Source organism: Chenopodium album, chromosome 20 (genome assembly GCF_948465745.1).
Source record: "Chenopodium album chromosome 20, dcCheAlbu1.1, whole genome shotgun sequence".
NCBI classification, from domain to species: Eukaryota; Viridiplantae; Streptophyta; class Magnoliopsida; order Caryophyllales; family Amaranthaceae; genus Chenopodium; species Chenopodium album.
Window position 1 is genome coordinate 5,939,410 of NC_137853.1, and position 20,534 is coordinate 5,959,943.

General features: G+C 29.9%; 1 protein-coding gene and 2 non-coding genes across 3 annotated transcripts; 1 reads left to right on the top strand and 2 right to left on the bottom strand.

The window, feature by feature from the left end:
• Positions 1 to 1,721: 1,721 nt before the first annotated feature.
• TRNAM-CAU (transfer RNA methionine (anticodon CAU)) lies at positions 1,722 to 1,793 on the bottom strand. Its single transcript has one exon. It is a non-coding gene; the product is annotated as a tRNA-Met (tRNA).
• Positions 1,794 to 3,199: 1,406 nt separating this feature from the next.
• LOC145599834 (U6 spliceosomal RNA) lies at positions 3,200 to 3,305 on the top strand. The gene has a single exon (XR_014104094.1). It is a non-coding gene; the product is annotated as a U6 spliceosomal RNA (small nuclear RNA).
• A 3,351-nt stretch (positions 3,306 to 6,656) lies between these two features.
• Positions 6,657 to 9,692, bottom strand: LOC145597344 (putative glucose-6-phosphate 1-epimerase). Its single transcript, XM_081653498.1, has 8 exons — positions 9,193 to 9,692; positions 8,953 to 9,027; positions 8,584 to 8,640; positions 8,287 to 8,450; positions 8,051 to 8,185; positions 7,730 to 7,832; positions 7,456 to 7,555; positions 6,657 to 7,204 (listed from the first exon to the last, which is right to left on the bottom strand). Exons 1-8 carry the CDS (start codon positions 9,343 to 9,345, stop codon positions 7,035 to 7,037), a joined length of 957 nt encoding a protein of 318 aa, XP_081509624.1. The 5' UTR covers positions 9,346 to 9,692; the 3' UTR covers positions 6,657 to 7,034.
• Positions 9,693 to 20,534: the final 10,842 nt, after the last annotated feature.

Consider the following 20,534-nt stretch of genomic DNA (forward strand, 5'->3'; position numbering starts at 1 on the left):
TCAAAGACCTTTCATAAACATATACAAGTCCTTTGCCACTAGGCAATTACATCATCGGTAAAAAAAAAAAAAAATCACTCTGCATGAAGATCATATCATTTTCATCTTAAATACTTACTCCTATCACTCGTCGAGAGAAAGAGAACCATCATTGTTATAAAAGTCAAAAAAATTTTAAAATCAATACCATACCCAATAATGGTATATAATAAATACGATGTATAATTTGCTGCGAAAACAATATTGAATTAAAACATTTTTGCAAAGAAACATATATAATGATTGATTATAAGAGGAGTATCAAGTACTACTTGTTACAACCTAATTTTGATAAGTTAAATTTACTTATGATGAACGAAATTACTTTTTCATTTGAAAAATTAGACTATACGTAATAATTTATTGTATTATTAATTAAGTAAAAATCAAATGAAGGAATTAGATTGTTTAAAAAAACTACCATACCCCTTTATTAGTAAGGGGAATAGAACAAGAAGAGAATGATGATCCATATAAATAAAGCTTGAAAATCATTGCCTAATAATGTTGTATTAGATGATATAATGATCCATAGATAAACTAAAAGTAGCTAGAACTTATCATCATATTTTCATAGTTTTAAACAACAACAAACTGAAGAATAAAAACCACTCATGTCAATGTTACGATGTCGATAAGTGTTTGACATCATTATATTAGGTATATTAATTAATTAATCGATTTTAATAATTAATGATAATTATTTTTTATTTTTTATTTTTTTTTTTTTGAAACAAATGATAATTATATTCTTAGTGGAGTAATACTACGTATAAATTTTATCCCAAAGAATGAAAAGGCCAAGTGGGCCATTGTGATTGAGTTGTAACATCCTAATTCCACTCGTGTGTCAATTAGAAGTGACAATAATTTATGACGATCCAAACTCTATCATTTGGCACATACTAATTATTGGAAATTTTATAGACGAAAATGATATCCAATTATTGAACCCTTTTTTATAAAAGAAAAGGAAAATTGGCTGGCAATTTGGTTGTTTTTTCCTTGTAGTTTGTTGTAACAAGCCATGCATTATAACAATGCACGTGGACCTATATTATATAGGATGGATCGATGTTATCGACATACTTTGATTTTGATTTTTTTTTTTTTTTTTTTCCTTTTGTTTTCGTAACTAATAGATTGGAGAAAATTAGGGGACTAAAAAAGAAGTTTCGTGGGCTTCTAGTTTTCGTAGCTCATAGAGGAATTTATAATTTTGAATGATCAAAATAAACAAAGAAAAAAGGAAGATTGCTTTGGCAAGGGGATCTATAGTTTATAGGATGATTAATGTTATCTACGTATTTTTAAATTTTGGGCTTTCAATTCTAGTTATTATTGACAAAGCAAACCTACATAAAACAGAAATAAATAATTGGCGAGGAAATGTATAATTTTGAATGAATTTAGGGCACTCGTTATTAGTTACTTATAGAGAGGAGAGAGGAAATAAGGTCCTTAAAATAAGTTGCGTGTTGTCCAAAATGATCACGAAATATTGTTATTGACTAAAAAGAGGAGAAAAGTTTTTTTTTTTTTTTTTCCCAAAATGATCACAAGATATTTGACTAAAAGAGGGGAAAATTTAAATAAATTAAAAAAATAATAATACGGAGTAATTATAATAAAGAATAATAATTAAAAAAAAAAAAACATTGGCATGGGAAGCTACTCTTTTATATCAGAGCCAGGTTTCGATCCTGGGACCTGTGGGTTATGGGCCCACCACGCTTCCGCTGCGCCACTCTGATGATGTTGTTACATTTCACTAATTTAGTTTAAGTTATTACAATAGTTGTGCACATTGTTTGGACTATCATGGGCTGTAAGTAGACAAGCCGTTAGATTTGGGCTAATGACTGAGTTGTATATATTAGGCAATGGACCACTAAATCCATTATGTGAAATCTTTTGCCCGTGAACTGGCCCTACCTTTCTAAATCTCATTTATTACTTTGATTTTAATATTTTTCTTATTTTTATGACGTGTGTGTACGTGTGTGCGAGCGTAAAATTATTTTATTGCAAAATTACGAAATTATAAGGGTTGCAAGTAATTTACTCTATAAAGGGTGATCGCCAATTATCGGGAGATGTGAAAGTATATTATCAAGACTTAGACATGGAATCATAGGAAGGTCGGAATTGATTGAACTTGTTTTATTGTTCGCTTGAGAGTAAATTTGTTGGATCTTATTAGAATTAATTGAAATTTATTAGACTTTGTTACAGTTAAACTTTTATTTTTAAGATGAAGAGAGGGCACTCTAAATATACGAAAGTGGTAGAACATTTTAATTGCACGTGACACTTGTATAAAAAAAAGTACGAAGTTTAGATTGAACAATCAATTTGTATGGTGAAACCAAAAAGGTAATCTTAGAAAATTATTGTTAGAACGAAACTTGAAAGGCTTATCTCAAAAATTGTGTATTGGCTTATCATTTATCAAGCCTAGGTAATGTGTTGGATCTATCCAGTGAAAGTATACTCTCATGATAATAAGAGGGGAAAAAATAGGGATCAAGGATCACAAATGAGTGTTTTGACAAGGGATAAAACATAAACCAACCATAAAGTTTTAAGTCCCTTAATTAAAATTCATTAGAATGAGCTACAAAATAATACACTACATCCATCCCAAATTATTTGACCCATTTTTCTATTGAGAGTATCCCAATTTATCTGCTCCATATTCACCTTTTAAAAAAAATTCTCGATTTTTTTCTATTAAATCTTGTGTAAATGACCATGGCGCAAGTAAATTGGAACAAAGAAAATACTATGGATTAAAGAGACCATTACCCAAAAAAAAAAAAAAAAAAAAAAAAATATTAAAATTTATGTCCGAACTTATATTATATCTTCATCCATTACCAAACACTTACACTATTTTCCTTTTCATGATCTCTGCAATTGTTTGATCATAGTAATATAGTATATTAAGTTCCACATTGGTTAGATTTATAAAATTGCTACAATATAGAAAATTCATATATAGATGAACAAGATTTAACTTAAATATATTTCCTTTAAACATTAATGAAAGTATACAGTCACAATTTTCAAAGTTAGATCTTAAAAAGAGAAATAGTAGTGCAACGATCTAGTTACAATGTCACACCCTCACACATAATCATGATGCAAATGATACAAAGTTAAGTTGACTTAATCATCTGATAAAATTGGAACGATACAGAGAAGATTAGCATGGCCCCTGCGCAAGGATGACACGCACAAATCAATACTATTACACCTTTTTTTTTCTTGGTGAAAATGCCATTTACACTTTAAAACGACTAAATTAAACCGTGTAATGAAACTATGGTTGAAATTCAAAACACAATTTATCATTCTAGAAGGTATTCATTCTCCAAATGGTTGGAAAAAAAAAAAGTTCTCCACATTGAATGGCATATAGAGATAAGATTACAATTATGTGGAACAATTTTATTTGGTTATCGAATGTAAGATATGAACCAATATTTATGGAGTAACTTATAAGGTCATATTGACAGATAGAATTTAAATCTTACATTTCAAATTCATATTATTGCCAATTCATAAGAAATTGACATTTTCACCCAAAAATAAAAAAAAAATGAAGAAGAGAAATGGACATATGTAATTATTATTGAGACACCATGATTATGACAGTCCAAGAAAGTTACAAATCATGGATTTCAATTGAATGTACAATTATATATGGACCGTTGAATTTAAATTATCTCTCCTAAGCTAATTAATAAGCTGTTTAATAATTTCATTATAGTCTCTTCTCATGGGACGTACTTCCCATTTAGAGACATTCTTCTTTCTTGTTCAGTTGTTTATAATCAGTAGATTGGAGAATTACCGATAAGTTTTTATATTTTCTTTTTCTTGTTATGAATGTATGGTAAAACACTAAAATAAACTCGAGATTGAGAAATGCACGTGTTACTTGTGCAAGTTATTTGAAATCAATCATAGAGATGAGAGGTAATAATCAATTTATTAGTACTCTTCATATTCGCCATCAAACAATCGGTTTTGAAATGAAACATCACCTATGCTTAAGAGTGGTCTACCTCTCATCTCTATATTGTGTCAAAAAAAAAAAAAAAAATTGAGTGGTCTACGACCCCGTTCTTTAGAGTTGCTCTGCTCTGCTTTGCTCTGCTAAAATCTGCTCTGCTTTGCTCTGCTGAAATTTGCTCTGCTCTGCTTTGCTCTGCTTCAATCTGCTCTGCTCTGCCCTGCTCTGCTCTACTCTGCTCTGCTTAAAATTAATACTTAATATTAAATTATTATAATAATAATGTATATTTAATAAAAATAATAATAAATAATTAATACTTAATGATAATAATAATTAATATTTAATAATAATAAATAAATAAATAATATTTATTAATAATAATTAATATTTATTAATAATAATACTTCCTCCGTTTTCTTTTACTTGCAACACAGCCTTGTGGCACGTGTTTTGAGCTCTGGTTTATGTAATGTAAATGGACAAATTTTTCATTATAATTTTTACAAATGATACTTAACTCTATTCTAATTTTCGTGTAAAAATTATATTGATAAAATCGCTCGTTTACCCTGACTAATCATCTCCTAAAACTGCGTGCTTAAAAGGTGTGTTGCAAGTAAAAGAAAACGGAGGAAGTATATAATTGATATTTAATAATAATAATAATATAATTAATATTTAATAATAATATTAATTAATATTTAATAATAATATAATTAATATTTAATAATAATAATATTAATAATAATAATAATAATATAATTAATATTTAATAATAATATAATTAATAACAATAATATAATTAATATTTAATAATATTAAAATTAATAATAATAATAATAATATTTAATATTTAATAACAATAATAAAGCATTACAATTATTATTATAGTATTAGTAGTAGTAGTAGTAGTAATAATAATAATAATAATAATAATAATAATAGTAATAATAACAATATTAGTAATAATAATAATAATAATGATAATAATAAAAAAAAAATGAAAAAACTAATAATAATAATAATAATAATAATAATAATAATAATGAAATTTGCTCTGCTCTGCTCTGCTCTGCTCTGCTCGGCTCTGCTTTGCTCTGCTTCAATCTTCTCTGCTTTGCTTTGCTCTGCTCTACTGAAATCTGCTCTGCTCTGCTCAGAAGCTCAAAAGAACAGGGCCTACCTCTCCTTCCACACATGTATTATATATTGATAATTTTTTTCACTAACCTATTACATGTTATTGGCATGGAGTAATTTGTTTGATTTGCTAAAAATGTAAATATCGTGTTTAAAATGTGCACATGTAACTTACAAAAGTTTATTTCAACATCGTAGAAATAAATTTCACCTGTGTTTATCAATGGTCTACCTCTTATATCTAGCTAATGAGTAGAATTGATACCCCTTGAGTAAAATGTATTTAAGAGCTCAATCAAAAAGCCAGTTTAATTAAAATGTATGTAAAATCGAGTTTTTAATCCTTTTGGCTCTTTGATTGAGCTCTTAAATACATTTTAATTGCAAATACATTTGAAGCAATACCTACTTTTGAGTTTTTATTACAATTCAATTTTTGCAACTGTAAAAATACAAGTCCAATCCTTAGACGTAATTGATTAAATCATTAGTTCTTTTAGTATTGTATCGTGCTATAACTTCTTTTCAAGTCTTGTCTCAAAAAAAAAAAAAACAAACCCTTCTTTTCAAGTGTTCTACATAGTACTTAGTACTAAAGAATGACCTACTAGCTTATAGGCCGGTCGATGCTACAAATTGTGACCAAGTTAGGTGCTCTACTTATCCAACTCCTATTCGATTTTATAGCTCATTAGCACCCTCATTTGTCAAGCATTTTTTTTTGTTTGGACCTAGGACAAGGCTACAAGGCTAGAGCAATTAAGCAATATAAAATACAGAAGTCTTCATCTAGCTATTTTGATGGGATGGCTAACATTGCAACTTTATGTTATAAATAGTTTTACGTAAGTATGTATGATAGAATCTATAAGGCTACACAACCCGAGATGTCATCAATTTGGATCATAGGGTGGGGTTCGGTTTGGCTCAAATATATTTGGATTTGAGTCATGGTGGAGTAGATTATTGTGGCCATAGAGATTGAATTGTGAATAGACCGAGTCTGATTGAATTAGGTCAGTGTCAAAGTTAAAACCGTACGTACTCCTTCTATATACAAGGGTGAACTTTGTATCATGTTTAATACTTATGAGAATAGGTGTTCAAAATAATACGAAGGTTATGTTCATGTGTATTTTAATCTTAATCAAAGTTCCTTGAACAATAGATTGATGGTATTTCATCTAAATAGAGACTTGATTTGTCTGTAAGTGATATTCAATACTTGTGTTTGATCTTGATAACCCTTGAAAAATTTCTAATTTTGTCCCCTAAATTATGCTCCTAGTTTTATGCATTTTTTCCTTTGTTTGTACAAGAAACTGCCACTAGCCAATGAAAACCTTTATCTTATTCTTTACTTTTGAAAATGAGCTAAATATATAGTCACATACTCCCAAATTAAATGATAACAAATCATAAAAAATTAAAAAAAAATGTGTAACAAAGTATGTTGGTTAGTACAAACATCACTAAATAGAAGCAATACAAGTTTTACAATCTCATTGACCCATGAACTTAATTTTTTTTTTTTTGGATCAAAGAGCATAAATGATATACAAAATACAGTGTATTTTAATAACTTACAATTTGCCAACCTCAACAAATTAAATATGCTCACATAAACCAAAAAATGGAATGTAAATAAGTAAAACTTCTTTCCCCCTCAAAATAAAAAAGGAAAATTTTTTCTCTTCTAAATGGTTGCTGAACCTGCATATAATACTTAGCAGTCAGAATATATAAACAAAATGTTGTCATGAAAAATAAGCAACATTTATGATTATTTTCTAAATTTGATCATCATCATCTAAACTTGTTCTTTTCTTTGTTAGCATGAAGAGAGTACTGTGAACTCCAATTGTCCATTCCATTCTTCCCCTGGCTTAAGGGTGAGGGGCTTCTCAATTGCGGATCCGTCAACACATAACATTTTCTTATATTCGTCGTCTGCTAGATCTGCCAATGCCTTTGCTTTCTTTTCCCATGGATTCCACACCGCTGAAAGATATATACAAGTTTATTGTCAGCAAAACTTGTATCTAGTCGTACTACTTGCTATTTATGCATTTGTAACGCCAATAATGTGTTTGAAATTCACAAGTATGTGAATTTCAAACACATTTATGCATTACAAGTGTTTCTTTGCTAGGTAAGAAACACTTGCAATGCATTTTGTTAGATAAAAAAAAAAATCAAACACTACTCGTCTACTCTGTAGAAACAAAACTGACAAACAGAATAAAACTTACCAACATCAGGAAGCCCTTGCTTTCTTATCTGAAATGTTCTTTTGCTTCCATGATCAAAGAGCGCGACTACATCTGATGAACTCAGATAAATTCGATCAACCTGCACGAATATATAGTTCATCAGTTGAAATACAGTTTGAATTCTGTATACATAGAAAGAGGCAGTATGGTTTGAATTTAATTGTGTTGTTAAAAAATATTCCTAATTAATACCTCAATTAGTCCAATAATGCAATATATGTTATATATCAGAAATCTGGGTTATGTTATGCACCTCTGATTCAAATGTTAAGGCATCTCCTTGTTCTGTAAATCGCTCCCTGTCCTGTAAACAGTCGAGGTAGTCCAGAGTTTCCAACCCCTCCACTCGAACTTCACTGTACCATTAGCCCAAAAATTGATCATCAGACTCGAAAATCATTGAAAAATAAAACTTGTAGCTAGATGCATAACAGAAACAATTTGATGCTCTAGCAAGACCTGACCTTATAATGTTAATAATGAATTGTGACACGCTTTATAAAGACGTATCTTGACTTAATTAAAAACGAACAAAAAAGGAAAGTGTTAGCATCGACTAAGAAAGAGGTATTACCTGATATCGGAGATTGCAAAATATGTACGGAATGCAATATTGAAACTCAAGGGCTTTCCATTTGCATTCTTAACACGCGATCTCAATATAAGATTGCCATCCTCGGTTAGTGTAACCCTGACTCGAATCTCAAATCTGAAACAGAGAATTTGTTGTTAGACCTTAAATCAACTCGTAGTAAAATTGTTACAAGAATTATTCAGATTAACATATTACTAGTACTCAGTAGTACATACTTGTTAGGCCACACTTTAAGATCTTCCTCAGAAGGTTTTAACAACAAATTGACCGTGGCATAGCCTTTCGATTTATTGGTACGTGGTGAAGGAGGCTGTTCGTCGATCACCCACATTCTATTCCTCGCGAATCCATGTTGTTCTAGCAGGCCGCGGCTTCCAAACTTCAGATCATTCCAATGGTAGATGAACAAAATTTTTAGTAATCAGCTAACAATGAAATGTTTGTTGGTCTAAATTTTTTTAATTTTTTGTAAAAACTTCTATAAAAATTAGTAATATTAGATTTTAATTTACCTGTGGAAAACATATGGGGATTCCTCCTCTAACTGCATTTGGCGGCTTAAACGAAGCCTGAATCAGTCAAATTTAAGGATGATTATTATAAATCATTAATTGCAAAGCATATGATTAATATATATTACCAATAAATCAACATATTAGACCAATTCTTGACAACAACCCCACCTCTAACTGATATGGAAAAGTAAAAAATGATAATTAGTACTAATTATTTCTTAGACTACATACAGAAAAAATCAAAGATATTATTGTTAGGAACCTTCCTTATTATTAAAAATAATCAAATGAAAATATCAGAAGTTTCAATGAAAATAAAATAAATTAAAAATAATTGAAGAGAAATGGGTTGGCAATTTGGCATACCTTGCTACTCATGAACAATAATTCATCTCCTTGTTCATTCTTCCATGAAAGAACTTGACCACCATATAAGCTTATCTGAATAATCGAACACCAAATCAATATTGATTTTATAGAAATAAAACCGCGCAAAGTGGGAAGAACTTAAAAAAACGGATGAAAAAAGAGAACTATGTAGAAAGATCTTAGAGGGACGGAGGGAGTAATTAACACGCTGATAACAATAGGGATAGATTGACTTACTCGAACGGTAGCGCCTCGTAGATTTCGAAGAATGATTTGAGTAATACCATTTTTATCTTTGATTTCTTCATATGATGCAGGTCTTGAATCCAAGGAAATTTCTTCACAATTAGTCATTTTATTTTTCTCAACAACTAAGAGAGGTAATACCATGCAAAGTTTATATGATACAAGTTGTATATTTATAAACTTTGGAGAAATAATTCACCGGCCAAAATAAAAGACTATGAATAATGAGGCAGAGGAATTGAATTTAATGAGAGAATAATTTTGTGCAAAATTTTTCAGAGGAAAGAAATAAGAAGTAAAGGCTTCAACTTTGAATATATATAAAAGGGAAGCCGCCAATTAAATTAAATTAAATTAAAATAAAGTTTAGAAAATTGGACTCTCTCTTACTTTTTTGTACATAAATTTTTCTAAAGAGAACAAAGACTTCCAACAACCACTTTAACTAACTTTTACTCCAACTAAAAACAAACCCTTTTAATTATTTTTCTTCTGACTAAAAATAAATTTTTGAATGCTATTAATACTACCCAAAAAAAACCCAAATAAATAAGAATAAATGAAAATACGAACAAAAATAATTATTGGTGTACAGGTGGCAAAGAGATAGGATATTATGATTGTGCACACAATTATATGTGTGAAAAAAAATTGACACAAGAAAAGGAGACCCAAAGATCACAATTTCTGAATTGTGCGAATTGTGAAAGAGCTTGAATCAAGCGAGACTCTTACGAAAACTATAGTCCACAAAATAAAAATTAAATAAAAAAAAGTTTGGTGTAAAATGAAAGAGATATATAGACTATAGAGGAAGGTTAAGAAGGGTCAGGAACTCTTATCATTGCACACTAGACTTCCCCCAACCCTTTTTTATTTTATTTTTTGTGGCTTGATTATGACCATTTTTTTTACTACCTCCGTTACTTTTTAGTTGCAATAAATGAATTTTTTATATCTCACCAAAAAATACCTCGATGTTACAACTAAAACGCAATGAAATATTTTATGTACACTCGGGTGTACTATGTACCCAATTAATCCAAAGTTAGTTTTTGCTCTTTATTTGATGATTAAATTAAAGAAATTATTAAAATAAATATAAAATGCTCATGGTTGTAATATGCACATAGGTGTACATAACAATATATCTCAAAAAATAACTGATTTAGTATATTACTTACTTCCTTCGACTTATAATACTTTACATGTTTTGACTTTTTACGTTATATGTCTTAATTTAATATATTAACTTTCTACAAATATTTTTTTTTTGAAAAAAATAAATACGAATCACTTTAAGATATTAATGGTCAAAGATGTACGTTTGCAAACGTGCTAAAGAAAACAGGTGATGACTAGGTTAGATACCGTGGGACAGGGGAGTATGTAATAACAATTGATTAAGAAAAATAGAAAATTAGAAAGTGGATACTCGAAGGGTCAGCTTTAGAGAATTATAGGATTCATTTATAGGGTTAATATATACTTTAATTTATATCATTTGATTAGCTAGCTTAGGAAAACAACAAAAGGGAATAAGAGAAAAGTATGAAACATAAACATTTTACATCATATTGTTAAATTAATTAGTATGAGTTGGTGATGAAATTTTTGTTTGGTTGTTTGGAATGATTGGAGTTGTAGATTATTTGATATAAACTATGTTGTCATTGTGAGATCCTACTTGGATAATGGGGATATGGATATACCCGACGTGTAATCAAACAATTTTTTTTTCTCTAATGATCGAGAATCCTTAATTATCTTCCTATTTTTGATTTGTGATTTGTGAAAGTATTTTATTTTAAAATTTTTGGTAGCCGCATAATTAAAGTATTTATAAAATCTCTTATAAACGTATTGTTTTTATATGGCTAAAGCTTAGTGTGTGGATCAATTTTGGAATTTTTTTTTAGTATCATCAATGAAATTCATGGTCAAAATTGTATCAATGTGCGCTATCGAGTGAAAAAGAAAGGCTAGTCTTATTATTTATATTTTTCTAATGTGTTATTAACTAGAATTGATTATTATTGTAAGTACTAATCTTTCATTGATGAGTTTTCTTTTTAATTTTATTTGGTACTAAAATGAAAATCTACCAATTAATGCAGCAATTCTTTTGGATTAATGTCTATCGGGTTATAAATTGTGATTTCTACTAATATATATATATATGTGTAACTCCTACTCCAAATATATGTTTTTTATGGTCCATTTTTATTATCTATTTATCGACATTATTGTGTCTTCATTTAGCCAAAATTGACATTTTTGAACTTGTACTGGATGTATATTATCTTGCTTACCTAATTTATGTGAATCTTATTAATACAATAACTTATTTTGTTTGAGTTATATGAAATCATTGAAATATTAATTGAAATCATTATTGAAACATCATGATTTAAAAGTAATTCAAAATAATAAGCTCGACAAATTACATTATTAAAATTTTACAAACATAAAGTTACGTATGTACGAAGAATATATATCAAATTTATGAAGCATTGCATTATACGTAGTATTTTATATTATAGAATGACAAAATTTTGGACAAAAAAAATTGGTTGTATTAACATACATGTAGAAGCAAGACTAGTAATGATGTGGCTAAACCATATAATGGTGCCACATATTCTAATTGCATGGTGACACCTAGCCACATCGACCTCATGAGATTCAATCTATTGAAGACATGTGGCACAAGTAAGTATGTTACACCATACTTTTGCATGGCTTGAAACCCTAATCAAGGGCTTAAGATCTAATAAGATCACGCCACGTGCTAACCAAACATATGTCATTTATCCAAACTTCTGAAAGTCGTTATATGTCAGGATGACTGTGGTTGATAGTGTACTTCCTGGTACATAGATCATAGAAGGATCTAAATCGATCTAAAACAACCTTTGTAATTAAATGGGTTCCAATTATAATTAAGCTCTTATACTTAACAGGTTGTTGTTACTTAAATGTGTAATCTAGCATGATTGTTTAAATTAAAGTTCATTATCTAAGTAAGTTTCAACAATTATTACCACATTCCAATCCCTAAACAATAAATAGAAATGAATACTCGTATAATTTAGTTAGGGTACACAGTACACTTGTTCTAAACATTCCCAAATTAAAAATACCACCAAATATGTGAATTTTATGAAGGTTACATTAATAACAATATTACTTGATCAATTTTTCGTAAATAATTAGGTCACCAAGGCATTGGAGCCTTGGAGGGGTACATCCCAACCAACAAGATTACCATCTATCCTTTTTTTAGGTGTGTGTACATGTAGTCTTTTTATTTGTAAAAAACTCCTTCCTTGATTAGTACACCTATAGAGTAACCTACAATATGTAATATTCTAAAATTTGGAGTATACAATTAAACATGTATATAAATTTATAAAGTTGTGATGGAAAATAAATTAATCCAATAATCCATATAAGATATCGTTGAAGGAGAAACAATTCATCTATGAATTGGAGTACTCAATCAGCTCCCTAGTAATATTTTTGTTATTCATGCATTAAACACACTCTTCTCGATCGATCTTTATTCTTCTCATTTATTGAACTTTTTTTATGAGAGAAAAAAAAAAAAAGGTCAAAGCGAAAAAAACAAAAAAGATCAAAGGGTATTAAACTATTAACACACCATCTCTAAAATTACTGTTTTTATTTTTGATATATGAAAATATAAATATTGAGTGTATGTATTTTTCATTGTTTCTTTCTTTATCTTTTTTTACAGTCTAGAAAAGTCATTTTTGACGGGAATGTCCTAATTTAATTCCTAAATTGAGTATGTCATACGTACCGTGGGAGACTAGGCAAGAAAAGTTGGCTTTTGAAAGTTGAAATGAGGTTAAAGACTTAAAATAGTGTGAATAAAAGAAAAGGTGCTTGACTTTTTTTTATACACATTTGACTTGATCAGGGGGTTATAAAAGACATTGTTGTATGCATGTAAGCAAACATGTTAAACATAATTAATGATATGTGACGATGAAATGAGATTTTCCTCATTTAACGGCCAGTCAAATATTAGATGGATATGGCAAAGAATTAGTTCCTTCTGACCCCACCACACTAATATTAGTATTCAAATTTGAGATATACTTGCATAAAATACAAATTTTGTTACTCCCTCCATCCCTAAATTACATTCCTCTTTCTAGCATTAATTGCTCACATAATAGAGAGAAAGAGGAATGTAATTTAGGGACGGAGGGAGTAGTAATTTCCTATGTTGTTCTATCAAAGATGGCTATTAGGGCATAGTTGTGCCGTTGTGCATGCTTGTGTCGTGCCGTTGTGCCATGTAAATGAGTAACTGCAATAATGTAATTGTATGTGATCTATTCTTCTAATCTTTAACTCGCTTTTTGGTGCCATTTTTAGATCGATAGAACACATAAGCTAAATTAATAAAGACAAATATCACTTCCTTTAATTTGTTTTTATATTGGTGCAATTCAACATTCAATATGTCTTTAGAAAGATGAGTTGAACTGAGTCTATATTGGGCATGCAAATGAGGTTTGTTGAGAATTACAACTATAAAAAATATTAGGAGGTTAATAGTTCATTAAAAAATAATAAGTGTAAAAAAGAAATGTAAAATGGGATACTAATAAAGAAACTGGCAATTTATAAAAATGAGACACTTAAAAAATTAAAGAATATTATCTGAATATAATGAATATGAATAAAATTTATTTTGGTATAAAGGTGTGTACGTATATGTATTGTATTACAATTATCATATGCGCACATGCATAATAGAAAAAGAGTAATTTAATTTGTTAGTTTGATATTACATAAAGTTTTCTAAATTCTATAATTCTACCCTTTTTCTACGAATAGACAGAATAAATTTGATTCTTTTGTACTAATGTTATTTTACTATTCTATTAAATCAGTGTGATTATTGCTTCAGGAGTCGGTGGATAGGTCAATGCTCAATTAGTGGAGGAAAGAACCGTATAGGAAGATGTTAGCATTGGGATAATTATTTTCATAAGGTCGAGTTATCATTACTTTTTACTTCGTTTTAGTTAGTGTTGGTTTCAAAAAGTTAGTGTTAATTAATCAATATTCTCTTTCCCCTAAAAAAAATCTCTCATCAAATACTAATTAACAAGCTAACAACCACTATCGCTAGTCAGTTGTCACTAATACCATGACATAGTAGGAAAGGCATGCATGGTTGAAAGTCTATGTATGTACGTGCAATAGGTTATATGGTTAAATTTCTCATTCTATTTGTAGTCCATAATTGAAACGGATTCGACAAAAATTGAAAATTTAAATTCAAGATTCGAAAATCAGGCCAGTTGTGCTAGAACCATGCTAGGACCGGATCGGTAATATTGATTCAATATTCGATCTTGACCAATTGTTATTGAACATACAGTACACCCAATGTAATGGTCTTGTGCTCATTCGGACTATTTATCCACTTTTTTGATTAATCCTAATTTCCTATCATTACTAATTAAGTCTTATGGAGAAATTAATGCGAATTTAGTTTTTTTTTTTAAAAAAATATCTTTATTTCATAATACAAGTGTTTTTATTTAAAAAAAAAGAAAAAAAAAAGAGTGTTTTTTCACAATTTTTCAAAAAAAAGCCTAATAGGGTTGGATATTATTCATCAATCAAGGAGTTGGGGGTTACTAGTTGGCAATCACCATTAACCACACAATATGGGTTTGAAATGGAAGGACTATGAAGGTTTTAATTAGGTGAAGCCAATATTTAATATCTATTTTCAAATTTATGTTATTATGTATTTAAGAAAAATTTGTGGTTTATGAATAAAAGTACAAACAATATAATCTATATTTGTATTTGTGTTGGTGTCTCTACACATAAGACATTAGCTAAAAGTCTAACAAAGGTCCAAAACCGTTGATAATGGAAATTTGTGAGAAAGAAATAGTGAAAGATCCTAGAAATGTGGATATGGATTCATATGGTGGGATCATGTGATACATTTTACCTGTAAATTCCTTCACAAAGCACCAAACTAAAAATACGCGTGAGAATCCTAAGGGAGATGCATTATACATTCATACACATCCTTTATCTTCTTTATTCTACAACATTATATTTTTAATTATTTACTAGTAGTATTTATGTAAATTTGTTTAATTCCATCTCAACCCAAATATCCTACTAATCCTACTATCCTAGTAATATTTTGTTGAGAGGTATACAGGTCCTTGTAAATATTAATCTTTGTATTTTATATGTATTTTTGTAAGTAGGTAAGATGAAAAAATTTATGGAGTTAGAAAGACCAAATTGATTCTGGGAGAGCGGAGTGGGGGGAGGGAAAAGGTAAGGCAATCTCCTCCTTTAAAGCTTTGTTTTATTCACCTTATTTTCACTTATTTCAGAAAAAATAAGTTTAGATTAGGGTTAATAAGTTTAGATAAGATAAGTCCAGGAAAAATACAAATTTTTAAATGGACCTGGTTCACACTAATTTATTGTGGACCATTAACATTAGAGACAATATGATTGTTTTATTAATAAAAAAAATAGGTCACTATATTAAAATAAAGGTTATTATGTTGAAATAAAAGTTAGTGTGACATAATAAAAGCTATAAGAGTTTAATTTTTTTAATGAAATTTTTAATATAATGGTCAATATGAATAATAAAGATCACTATGTTAAAATTAGGTCACTATTCAACATAATGTTGTACTTTAAATTCATAATATAGCATTAAAGATCACTCAAATTTTTAAAAACGGTTACTATGTAAAAAATAAGGTTACTATGTTAAAAATAAGGGTCACTATATTGAATATGATGTCAGTTACGTGTGAATTAACCTTAGGTCCACAATAATATTATTGTGAACCAGGTCCACGCAAGATTTTCTGCAGGAAAAATACGTTTAGATAAGTTGTGATAAGGGTTAACCAGACTGCCTAAGTTTAATTTATAACTTAAATAAGTTCAGATAAGTAAAAATTAGGAAAATTTGATATTTACTACCAGCCAAAGCATCATGTATCAGATTTACTACTCATTTAAAAAAAATATTTTATATTACTACCACCCAAAATCACAAAATTAAAATTTCAATACCACTTAACGGAATCCGTTAAGGTTCCGTTAAGTTTATTCAAAAAAAAAAAAAAAAAGATTTTATTTTTCAAAAAAAAAGTAACCCAGCCACCCACCCCTCCTCAACTGCCACCCCTTCTCCCCACTGCCAGCGACCGGCGGCCGGCGTCCAGAGCTTCGGCCGGCGCCGGCGCAAACCCACTCCCCTCCCTCCCCCCCACCCCTACGCAGCCAACATATCCCCCTTCCCTTTCCCCGTTCTCGCTGCCCGACCCCCACCCCCACCTCGAATTGAATTACTTCCATTAATTCCGGCGTTTTCAACCTCGGCTCCTAGCACTAAAGCGTCGAAAATGGAATAGAAGGGTCGTTGAAGTGATTTGATAGAAGATTTTGATTGAAATTAAATCACGATTGAAGCAATTAGGGTTTTGAAAAAGGGGGAAATTTTTCAGCGGCGATGGTGGCTTATGGTTGATGGAGATGGAGATGGAGATGGAGATGGAGTCCAAGCATTATCTTGCATCAATGGGGGCATATATCTTGTATATGCAGCAGCGACGTATATTCAGCTTCAATTGATGGTGGTGCGGGGCTGCTGGTGGAGCGAGAAGCTTCTTGCGGTGGTGGTGCTCGCTGCAGTGTTGCGGTGTGGGCTGAGCTTGGAGATGTTGGAGAGAGCAGGGGATCGGAGTTGTGGTGGTTCGGCGTTGTGGGTGACGGTGTGAATGGATCGGAGAGGTCGGGGCAGCAAGTACGGGAAAAGGGAGGGGGTTGGTTGCGCAGGTGGGGGAAGGGAGGGGGTGTGGTCGCGCCGGTTGGGGGGAGGGGGTGGGGTCGTGCCGGCGCCGGCAGGGAGGAGGGGGTGGCAGTTGAGGACGGGTGGCAATGAAGTGATAGGGGTGACCGCAAGGTGGTTGAACGGTGGCTAAACCCAACTAACGGAATCAGTAACGGTCTTAGTCTTTGGTAGTGAAATATATATTTTAGGGATTTTTGTGGTAGCAAAATAAAATATTTTTTTAAATGTGTAGTAAATCTGATTCAGGGTGCTTTCGGTGGTAGTAAATGTCAAATTTTCCTAAAAATTAGGTGAATACAACGCACCCTAAATTGTCACCGGTGAAAAATAAATGGAAAAAAACACCGAGGATTAGTTCCAAAGATATTTAATTACTCCGTATATTGATAGCACATTAATACCATCTTAACAAGAGTCAAATATGGGAGAAATGCTATAGTTGGCTACTCATGATCGATGAGGGTAGTCAAAGGTAAAGTAGACGTCAGAAGTGCAATTTGTAAGGCCGTTAATTGTCAATAGATTATGGTTTATGGTTGTTTATTATCAAGTTCTTAAATCAAAGAGTAGTTAATTAAAACGATGTTGTGCATAGCTCCATATGATATTGTCATGTACTGCATACGCAATAAGAAAAAAGAACATAAAAAATAAAACTGTGTTGCAACTAATAAGAAACGAAGGCATGTACATAATCCAACTGTCCTCGTCTTTTACGATAGTTAGTCTTACTATTCGTCAGGCCCATTTTACTACCGTCTCCTAGAATGTATACTCGTACTAAAGTCTGTGAACATAAATGGTCCCTTGTGTAGTTGTATATAGTTTGTTAGTTTAGATGTGTACGTACTACTATTAGGTGAAGTCGGCAGATCTAGAACTAAGAAAGAATGCATACATTGCAAATTTGCTATCACAGGGTTTAGATTTTAAAGAGTATTGATTTTTCTTATAAATTGTCTGTTGCATATTATATTTTTAGTCTAAGGTTTGATGACATAAACATAAATAATAAAAACAGATTTCCATAACTAATGTTGTTGCATCCAGCTACTTAAGTCATGTTGATATTTATTATTTTGGCCCTTGAAATTGTCTAAAAGCTTTTTTCTTAGACAGATATTTAATTTTTATTTTCATTTTTATTAAAAAAATAAAAGCAAATAGTACGTGTAGTCCCCATGGAAAATTTATACAGGATTATACGCGCACAAGTTTAAATAAATGACAAAAATTAATTCCAAATATAAAGCACCTCCATTTCTTTTTATTTGCAACAAATATGTATCACATAAAGTATCTCGTTGTTGCAAGTCTAATCTAATATATATATTATTATATAAATAAAGTAGGCATTTTTCAGGAGCATTCGGCGCGCCACATAAGAAAAGGTATTATCTTGTCCAATGAAATATTAGATTAATAATTTATTTTAGAATTAAAAATTTTACTCGCCACCTAAGCAAAAGTGACGAATAAGATTTAAGAATTTTGCCACATAGGTAAAGCAACGAATAGTAAATAATTTAAATTAAATTATTTAAACAAACTAATAATTATCTTTTTTTACATATATGGATCCAAATTTTTGATCGCAAATATCTTTAATCTCCCCCTAGCAAATATTATAAAAGTTTGATTTTAATATGTACTCAATTACTCATTGAGACAAATAAAACTAGATCTCATATGAATAATTCCCCATAATTTTTAATAGTTAACTGATTATAAATGAGACTAACATTTTAAATAGAACGAGTATATATAAAAAACGCATATGCAAAAGACTTATTTTAATATATATATATATATATATATAAGAGAGATTTGTCATTTTTTTGAATTAAAAATTTATATTGTCACCTAAGCAAAATTAATGAATAAGGTTTAGGATTTTAAATTCAATTGTCACGTAAAAAAAAAATAAAACAACGAAAAATAACTTTAGTGTTAAAATTAAAAAAGATATTAGGATTTTATTCATGTTATGGATGATTTTATAAATATACAAAATCACACGGGCTTACATCTAGTAGCCAAATAAAATAGGAACAAAGGTAGACTTTATATTGATATTTAGATATTTTCTCTCATTAATATTTTTTACAGAGTGTATTATATATATAGGAAGTACTCCGTTTGTATTTGTTTACTTTGCAATTATTAATTAGTTACTTCATTATTTTAGTAGGATATTTTTTAGAAGGATGAGACAGAATAAGTCGTGCATAAACCCGTGCTACATAATTGCAAAAGAATTATCAGCGATAAATGCGCTTCAACAATGAAACAAGAACAACAAGGGGACCAATTTTATTAAGAAAAAAAACGTAATCTCAATAAAATAAATTAAAAAAAAGGAGATAAAAAGAGAATCTAATAATTATAGACCATGCAGTAAGAAATCTTTTTAAGAAAGGAGATCGAACATTCCAAACAAATCAAAAATTCATCGCATCTTTTACAATACAAATTCCAGATGCATCTAATCTAATAAGGGATAATCTACTTGTAAATATCTAAACTAATAAAATAAAAAGATGACAGCTTAGATGAGGCAAACTTACGATTAGGTATTGTTATTTTTATTTTTATTTACTTGTGTGTTAAGATACAATAAGTTATAAGATCATTGTGATAAGCTGACAACTCTTTCGAATTCTCAAAATATTACTAGTATAAGAGTTGATAAATGATTGTTTTGTTATCTATTGTTATTTTGTCAAAAAAAATAGATGTGATGAAGGCTTTTATTTTATTTTAATTGAAGGGAGATGTTATACATAACCCTAAAGGCTATGAATAAGAAGCTAAAAGAGAAAAATATTGGTGATATATATACATTAATTACACTAATTTGCGCGTGATTTTGAATTGAAATATTAATTTTGCATATTGAAAGCGAATGGAATGGCTAAATCTCAAGATTCATGCTAGCAATGTTTGTTAATTTATTTTGATGATAGCAAAGTTTCTAGAAGATTTAAAAATCTATTGGGAAGAAACTGGTGAGTTGAGAGATAAAAAATTACTCTAACTGTGATTAGCCTAATCCATGCTTTATTATTAGGCTTAATAGTTAAAACACGTACGCAATGACTCAGGGTAATGACTTAACTACCAGACATAAATTACTTTTGTGGTCAGATTAACTTAATGACATGAAAATGGGCATTGTCGACTGAATGCTACACTTTGTGCCTTTTTTCTTTCCTTTTTTAGGGGTGATGATCCGAATTTTCTAATACAAATCTCGAATCAACTATTGGATGTCAAATTAGGTATCCTGATAGCATAGGACTTATTTTAGATTTGTTTGCAGAATATTTTAGCTAATACATAAAAAATTGAAGTACTTTTGAGGTGAAAAATCCGACTTCATGATCGTTCTTTGATTACAAAGTAAATTCATAACCTAGACACGTTCTGTTCTTTG